The sequence below is a fragment of the Sinocyclocheilus rhinocerous genome, unplaced genomic scaffold, assembly GCF_001515625.1.
Source record: "Sinocyclocheilus rhinocerous isolate Xijiao unplaced genomic scaffold, SAMN03320098_v1.1 scaffold1295, whole genome shotgun sequence".
Lineage (NCBI taxonomy): Eukaryota > Metazoa > Chordata > Actinopteri > Cypriniformes > Cyprinidae > Sinocyclocheilus > Sinocyclocheilus rhinocerous.
In genome coordinates this window covers 897-11,879 of record NW_015660499.1, presented here as the reverse complement: position 1 = coordinate 11,879, position 10,983 = coordinate 897, and the positions used below count along the sequence as shown (strand labels likewise).

Sequence of the window (10,983 nt, the reverse complement as noted above, 5' to 3'; positions counted from 1 at the left end):
TCGGCAAGACCGTTTTGTGCTTGAGCGCCACCAAGTCGTGTTTTACTGTAACTTCAGCAGCTCCAGGCACGTGAACAAAAGCGCCAATCTCATTGGTCGGCCAGTTTTTAACGCGGCGCGTCAAACCAAAAAAACGAGCCCTTGGCGGTTTTTAAAAAAATGACGCTTTTACGCCTCGCGTTTTGCGAGTCGGTGTGCACACTCACATTGGCGCCCTTTGTTTAGTCGAGGCGTTAAACGTCGGCGATAATCGCGAGCGATATTCGTCCCGGTGTGAACAAGCTTTAAGGCAACTGAGAAATATATCTTAGACTCATAGTCAGTCCCAGACTGATGGAAATGAGTCAGTTTCAGGTACATGTGCTTACACTAAAGTTCAGTTTGGAGTCGGAAAGAGAAATTTATACTTTTATTCTGCAAGGAGGCATTAAATTGATCAAAAGAGACAGCAAAGACTTTTATAATGTTACAAATAAATAAATACTGATCTTTTGAACTTCATATTCATCAAAAAATTCCTGAATTTTTCCACAAAAATATTAAGAAGGCAGAATAAGGTATAAATTCAAATATATTCAAATATAAAATCATTATTTTAGATTGTAATAATATTTCACAAAATTACTGTTTTTACTATATTTTTGATCAAATAAATGCAGCCTTGGTGAACATACAAAATGCTTTTTTTTTTTTATCTTTAAAAAAAACAAACAAAACTCAATATATATGTTTGTATATATTTGATTAAATGAACGAAAAATATGCTGTTTTTATACTTATATGCAATGACTTAAAGGTATAGTTCCCCCAAAACTTAAAGTTCTGTAATCATTTATTCACCCTCACCCACCTGTATGTTTTTTTTTCTTTTGTTGAACATTTGAAAAATGTTGCAGTTGCTGGTAGCCATTGACTTCCATAGTATTTTTATTCCATCCTATGGAAGTCAATGGTTACCAGCAACTGTTTGGTTACCAACATTCTTCAAAATATCTTCTTTTGCATTCAACAGAAGAAAGAAACTCGTACAGGTTTGGAGCAACTTGAAGGTGAGTAAATGACAGAATTATCATTTTTGGGTAAACTATCCCTTTAAGGCAATAGTTTTAAATTGTGCAATATTTATTCTGGCTACATAATTTGTAACGATTCTTAAAAAATAGTGAGGCAGCTTACCAGGGTTTGAGACAGAGCTAGTGTGTGTTTGTGTATAATAGATGATACCAGAAGCTTCTGCGCTTTGCGACAGCTCGGGAAGTTTGTTCCTGAGCGCAGCGGGATCCTGATACTGGGGGTCCAGCAGGAAGATCCTCTCGTAGGGTGGGTCGAGGGAGAGGCGCGGGGGCACCGGGGGAGTCTGCAGAATTATAGTGTCACTGCTAGAGGACAAACGCACTGTCACCTCCTCCTTCAAAATACGCCTCGGAGCCTGAGACAGAGAGAGAGACTATTTAAATTACACTGGGTCAAAATTGCATTGTTGAGAGAAGAAACCCACAGATCATTTGCATCTATGTATAAACCACATTTTATTATCACATTCAGAAAAAATGTAAAATACCGGTAAGTAAAACAAAAACACTAGTTAAAACAAAACTGAAACTACTGGCATGTGAGAAGTGTGCTATACAAATAAACTTTGGCTCATATACTGTGTATCTCTCATTCATCATGAATCCACATGCGTGTGCTTTGTGCATGTTTTGCTTAAGTTTTGCAAAGTTGTTTAAGACACAGCATGTTGCAGAATATTTTTTTGGTTTTACACTTTACATAAAGCCTTTATATAAAATGCATTGTAAAAATAGTTTTACCGCATTAATTATGCCTTGTAGTGCACCTTATATAGCTCTATATGATGATCTCATGAATATTTGTAACCACAGTTATAGTACATTATAATACCTATCTATTCATTGTTACATTTTTAGAAAGTATAATGCATTAAAACACATGACAAACAAACCGTCAAATATTATAATGCATTTTAACTTTGGTTACAGCTATTTATGAAAAGATATAATGCATTACAACGTACATTATGAATACCTTTGAACTGCATTATACATAAATGCTTTAAATAAAGTGTTACCGATTTTTTAACTTAAGAGCAGTGCGGCCAAAGCTGCAAATTGGTATGTCTTATATCAATGTATTGCCATAATCATAAACACTGATGAGCAATGCGAATAGTTTTAGTTTACTGCACTTTGTTATTCTTCTAGTTATTTACCTACAGCAGCTAATGAAATGGAAATCTCACACATTCACTGAAAACAGCTTACTTCTGCATTGCAAAATAAAGTGGATATTCAGGTGTTTTTTTTTTTTGCTTTCAAGGGGAAAATTTTAGAGACACTACTTCTCAAAGATGTCACATATTCAAATTCAACTATGCTCAACCTTTCAGTAAGGTATACCAAGGTACTTTATGCTACAAGTATATCATGCATTATTGAGAAGCATTATAATCTGTTTCATTAATACAAACATTACAGTACACACACACACACACCTTCTCCAGGACTTTGCACACATATTGGCACCACAGAATCAGGAAGATGATCACCACTAGTAGAAGAATAATAGTCACCAGACAGCCAATCAGAATCGATGTACTGCCCTCTTCAGAAGGGCCTGGTTTGAATGGTTTTGCTGTCGTCTGGTCCTCTGTCAAACACAGATGGGTTATTAAAGTTCAGTCAAAGTGTGTAATACAAGTTAGTACAGTAGTCAGGCATTTTCAGTTAAAGCCAAGAGGATGTGGTGTTCACAACCCATTTTACTTCCATAATGTGACACATTTCCGTCATTTGTATTCATCGGGAACTGACTGAATCAGGAAAAGCAGTCTCTATATGACTTTGGTTAGACAAACATTACATTTTCATTGGAATAACACGAATTAAGAAAGCATACAGTATCAAATGACTTCATGTTGACTGTAAAAATGCTGGGTTTTCTCAGCACAGTGACTCTTTACCTGTTTTTTGTGTCGTTTGTGATACTTTGCTGTTAATATCATATGAAGGAGGGGTCAATACTGGGGGCCTCTGGGTAGGAAGCACATTAGTTGCTGCAGTGGAAAAGAATTAAAACACAGGAAATGACTACACCTTAAATGACACCCACTTAAAAATGCATTTATAATTCTAAGTAATGATTTGGGCTCTAGTTTTACCTAAAGATTACAAGGGACATATGTGACCCTGGAGCACAAAAAAGTCTTAAGTCGCTGGGGTATATTCGACGCGTTTCAGAAAGGCGGGGCATAGAGGAGAAACAATAATGTACAGTATGTGGAAAATAATGTGTTTTTTGAACCTTAAACCGCATAAACACATTTCATAACACCAAATACACAAAATAATGTTCTTTTTAGCAGCATCATATGACCCCTTTAAATCTTACTGATCGCAAACTTTTGAACAACAGTGTAAGTTGAAATTAAGATATTGGGAATGATAATATGAAAAGCATATCACAGCTCTGGCTGTATTTTAATGGGGTAATACTGAGAATACCAGAGGGAGGGAGAGGTGAGTTGTTCTTATTTCATACCAGACTGAAACGAGATCTCACTGAACATCATCCAAGTGTCAGCAAAGTAGAAGCGGCAGCACAGCGCCGTAGCCGATCTGTGCTTTAACGGGACCGTCACATACCGAGCGCTTGGGTTCCGGTCGTCTAGAACGGTGTGAAACTCCACCCGTTCTGCTTCCCACTCCGAAATGAGGTGCAATTTAAAGACACAGGACACGGATGCGAAGATCTTCACACCCCGAGAGAACATGTTATTACTGTGAACCTAAAAAGAGAATTAATAAGCATCAATAACACTTGAAGGCTCACATATTTAAATATTATACACTATTGTTAGAAGGTTTTGGGGTCAGTATATATATATATTTTTTAAAATAAATTAATATTTTTATTCAGCAAGGATGCATTAAATTGAAAATTACAGTAAAGTGACAGTAAAGACATTTCTAATGTTATAAAATATTTATATAGTCACATAAATGCTGCTATTTTGAACTTTCCATTCATTAAAAAATCCTAAAAAAACATATCATGGTTTCCTTTTCAATAATGATAATAATAAATGTTTCTTGAGCAGCAAATCAGCATATTAGAATGATTTCTGACAGATCATGTGACACTGAAGACTGGAGTAATGATGCTGAAAATTCAGCTTTGATGACAGAAAGAAATTCTAATTTCGAATAGAAAACAGTTATTTGGGGTTTTAATATTTCACAATATTACTGCTCCTTATCAAAAGTACAAGCTTTGCATTCTGTTTTTAAAAACCTGGTCGTGTTTACTTCTATTCCTGCTTCACTCTCACCTTCATAGAGGTGAAGTTTCGTTGTCTGTCAAACTGGAACTCCATCTCTACATATCCAGGGCCCAAGCTGTCGTTCCTCCAGCCCACATAGTCATATCCGGGCCACAACCGGTCCAGTCTTCTCTGTACAAAGTCATCCTGACCAATCACACCATCCGTCAGCTGACCCAGACCCCCAGACAGCTTCCTGTGGGAGCAGAGAGAGACAGGAAGCACTTAGCTTTGGGCGAGGAGTGATTAGCATTCATTCTAGAACTTAAATACAATCTTGATTGTTCTGCCACAGAATGACCCTGAAAAGTCCACAATTCCAAAGTTGACTCACATCAGCAAGTCAGGAAAAAAAGAGGACAAAGGATCAATGCGAAGAAAAAGACAACCAGCAAACTATCTACCCAAGAATCTAGTCAGCATTTACTCATATCATTCCAAACAAGTATTTGGTATTATTCAGTATTGCCGGTCCAGTCTTCTCTGTACAAAGTCATCCTGACCAATCACACCATCCGTCAGCTGACCCAGACCCCCAGACAGCTTCCTGTGGGAGCAGAGAGAGACAGGAAGCACTTAGCTTTGGGCGAGGAGTGATTAGCATTCATTCTAGAACTTAAATACAATCTTGATTGTTCTGCCACAGAATGACCCTGAAAAGTCCACAATTCCAAAGTTGACTCACATCAGCAAGTCAGGAAAAAAAGAGGACAAAGAATCAATGCGAAGAAAAAGACAACCAGCAAACTATCTACCCAAGAATTTAGTCAGCATTTACTCATATCATTCCAAACAAGTATGACTTTTTTTTTATAATTCAGGATTGGAACATTATATTTTTTATTATAATTACTTAATTAGTATTGATTGATATTAGATATTTCAGTGTACACACAAAAGTTTAGACTCAATAATATTTTTGAAAGTCGTCTCTTATTCTCACCAAGGCTGCATTTATTTAATCTAAAATACAGTAAAAACAGTCAAATTGTGAAACATTACTACAATTCAAAATAACATTTTTCTATTTTAATATACAGTATTTTAAAATGTAATTTATTCCTGTGATGCAAAGCTGAATTTTCAGCATAATTACTCCAGTCTTCAGTGTCACATGATCCTTCAGAAATCATTCTATTACGTGACAAATATGCAAAAAATAAAAAAAACAGGAAGGGGGCAAAAACCTTTTCACAGCACTGTATATATATATATGTACAAACTGATAATATATATATTATTGAGATTCACTGTTTACAATATATTTGGCACTTTTTTTTTGCTTTATGTAAAACCAATATCGGATAGAATTTTAATATCTGTGCATTGCCAAAAGCGAAACATATTCTTTGAATCGTTCCGCATTAGATTAGACCCTCACCTGCGTTCCAGGGCCCCGTCGTACGTGGAGTCGTTGAGAGGTGTAATGGGATAGCCAGGAGCCATCATGGTCTGGCCCTCTGGAGAGCTGTACGCTGTCAGGCCATCTGCACAGCAGGAGAAAGAGAAAACAGAGAGGTCCCAAACTTTAATATTGCATTAGCTCTAGAATGTAATTACTTGTTTCTCTTTGCTAACGTTTAAGGCACTGGAGTAATTGAGGTCAAACGAAACTAAACAGCAAATCAGACACTAGGGGGCAAATTTACACAGGCCACAGCTGCTCGGATGTGAGACGCCAAAGCGATCTGCTTCGGTCTGTAGCCCATATGCAAGTGTGAAACTGAGGCGCTGTTAACACCCGATATTAAGATGCGTTTTGGTCGATTGGATTCCAAGTAGACAAGGGAGACACATTCCCCGAGGGGAGGGTCTATGGGCGGGTGCAGTGTTGGGGGTAACGCATTACAAGTAACGCGAGTTACGTAATCAGATTACTTTTTTCTAGTAAAGTAACTAGTAAAGTAACGCATTACTTTTTTAATTTACAAGAAAATATCTGAGTTACTTTTTCAAAAAAGTAACGCCAGTTACTTTGTTTTCCCATTTATTGACTGCAAGTCTCCTGTCCCCATATTGGGAGAAATCGGATGTACAGAGGAGTTGTGTGCGCTGTGTGAACATGATGTTACTGTAGTTCTAGACTAAATGTGAATGTGTGTTTCTTCTCCTGCGTTCTACTGTACAGATGTGAATTTACTTTTTACTTTTACTTTTAGGTTTATTCATTACACTTTTTGGTGTGAAAGGGCTTTTACATTTGCTATAAACAGAACTTCTTATATTAAAAACAATCAAGCCCTGCTCATATTTAAAAAGTAACGCGAAAGTAACGCAAAAGTAATGTAATGCATTACTTTCCATAAAAAGTAACTAAGTAACGTAATTAGTTACTTTTTTAGGGAGTAACGCAATATTGTAATGCATTACTTTTAAAAGTAACTTTCCCCAACACTGGGCGGGTGTATGTATTAGATTTTTTCAAAAACATTTCAATCTAATATTGTGAAATAAGCTCATGCAAATTATTCATACAATATATAATTATAATTATTCAATACAATGTTTTTGTAATCATTTTTTTTTTAAATTGCATAATATTAATTATGCAATTCTTATGACTTACCCTGCCAGGTGCATCCGAACAGCTCTACTCTCATACACACAGTGTGTACGGCATCGGTGACAGGAATCAAACGTAAGAATCGAGTAATGATGGGAGGGTGAAGGTCTCTCACCACAGAGTCGTAGGTGTTTATATTGCCCATTATAGTCTGCAGAAGTTATTAGTTAAACATTATGGCAAAAGATCATGCTACATTAGGAAAATAGTTACAGCATGCATGCAGTGGTTACCACATAATAAAAATAGTATGGACAAACATAAGTGAAAATGCTGCACAATGAGACACAATCACAGAAAATAGAAACCCTGCAAAAAACAACAACTTTTTTTAAGAAAAAACATGTATTCTGCAAGGATGCATTAAATCGATCAAAAGTTATGTTACAAAAGATTTCTATTTCAAAGAAATGCTGTTCTTTTGAACTCATCAAAATTCATCAAAAATATTTTTTTTTTCCAAAAAATACTCTTTTCAAAACTGATAATAATAAGACACTTGAGCAGCAAATCAGCATATTAGAATGATTTCTGATGGATCATGTGACACTGAAGACTGGAGTAATGACGCTGAAAATTCAGCTTTGATCACAGGAATATATTACATTTTAAAATATATTCAAGTATTTATTTTAAATTGTAATAATATTCCACAATATTACTGTTTTCACTGTATTTTTAATCAAATAAATGCAGTCTTGGTGAGAAAAAAAAAATTCTTACCAATTCCAAACTGTACAGTAGTGTATGGTATAATTGCTTACTGGTATAACTTATGAATTTGCTAATTTTGCTGATTAGCATCAAACTTCAGTTCATTCAGGTCTTTTATTTAAAAATCGAACATTTAGTAAATACTACGGTGGCCGAGAAGTGCTAAACAAATCACAATTCTGAAAATGGATAAGTGCATGTCGTTGGCTTTTTGACGCTATCGACCCGGGTTCGATCCCGCCTTTAACTTTTTTTTTCTCCCTTTTCAAATCTCGTATCACATTGTAAAGGCATTTATTTTCAATAAAAATTAAGGAAATTATCAAAAAGTTGAAAATAAAGTATCGGGTAGGGTTTGGGTAGGTGTAGGGAGGGCTTTATTGTACCAATAAGGTGGCATCCATTTAATAATTAAAATTAAAATTATAATTTACACTCAATACGTTATTATTGCATACTGTTTTATAATGTACTACAATACTGAAGTGCAGATAATTGCCACTATTTGCAACAAGTAGTATACTTGATAGTAGAAATCCTGCTATTTTAACATAGTGTAAATAGGTATTTTCACTTAGTGTAAATAGAATCCATTGCTAATACGAGATTTGAAAAGGGAGGAAAAAAAAGTTCGGCAAAAGACGGGATCGAAGCCGGGTCGATCGCGTCAAAAAGCCAACGACACGCGTTTATCCATCTGCACCACTGGAGCTGATGTTTTACATCCACTTTTAACTAAATGTAAATAGACACCCCGTATTTTTTATTCCAGAGTAAGGGCAGTTTATACAATACATTTAAACTGAGCTACTTTAATACCATCTCCGAACTTTCTACCACGACTCTGCTGTTCTTCGGCTGGTTCTTCCCTGTATACGTTGATTGACAGATGTCTCGTCCAGTCAGCGGTGAGTAATCCCAAACCAATGGCGCTGTCTCAAACTATATCTACCTCTTCCGGTTTGTCTGATTTGTCGTTGTGTTTTCTGACTTGTTAATTTGTTTTCGGATTTGTTGTTGTGTTTTCTGAATTGTTATTTTGTTTTTTAGACTTGCATTTGCATTTGCGTTTGTAATTTGTTATTTTGTTTTCAGAATTGTGATTTGTTTTGCACTTCTCGGCCACCGTAAAATACACTCTTGTGCATTTACCTACCTCGCTATCAAAGCGGTTTCTCCAGGAGATCCAGCGGTGTCCATCGCGACTGTACTCCAGACGGTATTTGCGTGCAAACTCGTTGCCGGAGTTGCGTGCGTAGCGACCCTGCGTAGCAACCACGGTGAGGAAGATGAGCTGACGAAGGTCAAGCTGAAGATACTGAACATCTGCGGGCTGCAGCTGACCAGCAGGACACCAGGCGCCGTCCCCCTCCTCACAGTTTAACCTGATGCCACAACAGACAGATGCTCATTTCTCACTTTTATTTAGTTTAACTTGAAGTACTAAAAGAACTAAAACTAAATCAACTAAAATAATAAATAAACATTCATTAAAACTATATAGGGATGTAAAAAAAAACTCAAGAACACACAACAAAACTACTAAAACTTTAAAGAAAATTAAAGCATAAACAGAAAACTGAAAAAATAATTTCATTCAAAATATTAACAAAATTATAAGAGCATATCAAAATAGAAAACATTTATTTTAAATTTCCTGTGATTTTTTTTTTTGTATAAAAAAACAAGGTTCTTTTCATTTTTTTCTCATCAACATTTCTCATTTTTGTTTAGTTTAACTTGAAGTACTAAAATAACTAAAACTAAATAAACTAAAATAATAAATAAACCTTCATTAAAACTATATAGGAATGTAAAAAAACCTCAAAAACACACAACAAAACTACTAAAACTTTAAAGAAAATTAAAGCAGAAACAGAAAATATAAAAAATTATTTCATTCAAAATATTAACAAAATTACAAGAGCATATTAAAGTAGAAAAATTTATTTTACATTTCCTGTGATTTTTTTGTATAAAAAAAAAACATTCTTTTTCATTTTTTTTCTCATCAACATTTCTCATTTTTGTTTAGTTTAACTTAAAAGTACTAAAATAACTAAAGCTAAACTACTAAAACTTTAACATTAAAGTGTAAACAGAAAAAAAAATCGAATTAATAATTTTAAATTGCAAAAATATTTCACAATATTATTTTTTTACTTTATTTTTTTTTTTTAAATGCATCCATGGTGAGAATAAGAGAGATGTTTAATGTTTAAAATAATTTAAAAACTGATCCTAAACTTTTGAATGGCATATATAATTTTTTACAATTTATTTTATTTAAGCTAGTAGCCAAAGGCAACATTTCTTATTTTTGTTTCATTTAATTTGAAGCTAAATAACTAAAACAAAGTTACTAAAATATATATAGACATAATAAAAAAATACAAAGATACAAACTAGTAAAACTTTAGCTAAAATTAAAGCTGCAACATAAAATATAAAATCTAATTCAAAATATTAACAAAAATTATAATAGTATATATCATATGATACTTAAATAACCCTGATGTTACCTTGCATACTGAGGGCCTGTGGTTTCGTACCACTGGCTGGAGGCAGTGATGTCATCGTTTTTGATCCTCCCGTCCTCCATACCGAGAGGATAACGACAGTGAGCTGAGGAGGTCGAAGGAGGACACGGTGAGAAAGTGAATGTTTTTGCCGCTGTCTGTATGAACGCATATGTTTGTGTCGGACTGCATGTAATGTAACTTTACCTGGGTCTATCTGGCCATGGACGTTTGTTAGTGAGATGGTCAGCAGCAGATAAAGCAGCATAGTGAGACCTCAGAGTCTGCCGACAGACCAGACTACAGACTACATCTCTGAGGAACAGAAAGAAACATAGCTGTACTGTAGCATCTACTCATTTCCAGCCAACATAAACATGTAACGATCAGAAAAGGAATCAAAACAGAACAATATCAGAGCCTACTGTAGACCAAAACTAGGTTCAGATTCAGAACAAGATCAATCTAAAAACCAGGAGACACATTTTAAAGATGTGAAACAGAGAAATGGTTGAATTAATTTCCATATTCATGTCAAAACACCCAATCAAGTCCTCTTTTTATATTGTCAATAAAAAATAAACACACACTGTAAACATTAAACAAAAAACGTAAAAAAATAAATAAATAAAATTTTTGGGATATACACTACTATTCAAAAGTTTGGGGACTTTTTTAAAGAAATGAATCATTTTATTCAGCATGTATGCATTAAATTTGTTAAAAGTGACAGTAAAGACACAATGTTACATAGGGCTGCACGATCACAGAATAAACAGAATAAGGCACGCAACATATTTCATAGTATTTAAGCAGTGATAAAGGCATTGCATTATTTATATTAA

The 10,983-nt window shown here is 34.8% G+C and overlaps 1 protein-coding gene across 1 annotated transcript in view; it reads right to left on the bottom strand.

Annotated features, from left to right (window-relative positions):
- The window catches only part of LOC107725118 (discoidin domain-containing receptor 2-like), a 25,303-nt gene extending 14,853 nt beyond the window's left edge, over nucleotides 1-10,450 (bottom strand). The window contains exons 1-10 of the mRNA XM_016534274.1: nucleotides 10,346-10,450; nucleotides 10,142-10,244; nucleotides 8,776-9,004; nucleotides 6,909-7,056; nucleotides 5,724-5,829; nucleotides 4,352-4,538; nucleotides 3,562-3,808; nucleotides 2,984-3,076; nucleotides 2,516-2,670; nucleotides 1,225-1,429 (exon numbers count right to left, since the gene is read on the bottom strand). Of these exons, the coding sequence (XP_016389760.1) occupies nucleotides 1,225-1,429; nucleotides 2,516-2,670; nucleotides 2,984-3,076; nucleotides 3,562-3,808; nucleotides 4,352-4,538; nucleotides 5,724-5,829; nucleotides 6,909-7,056; nucleotides 8,776-9,004; nucleotides 10,142-10,244; nucleotides 10,346-10,406 (1,534 nt within the window). The 5' untranslated portion in view covers nucleotides 10,407-10,450. The remainder of the gene's footprint in view (nucleotides 1-1,224; nucleotides 1,430-2,515; nucleotides 2,671-2,983; nucleotides 3,077-3,561; nucleotides 3,809-4,351; nucleotides 4,539-5,723; nucleotides 5,830-6,908; nucleotides 7,057-8,775; nucleotides 9,005-10,141; nucleotides 10,245-10,345) is intronic.
- Between the last annotated feature and the right edge of the window lie 533 nt (nucleotides 10,451-10,983).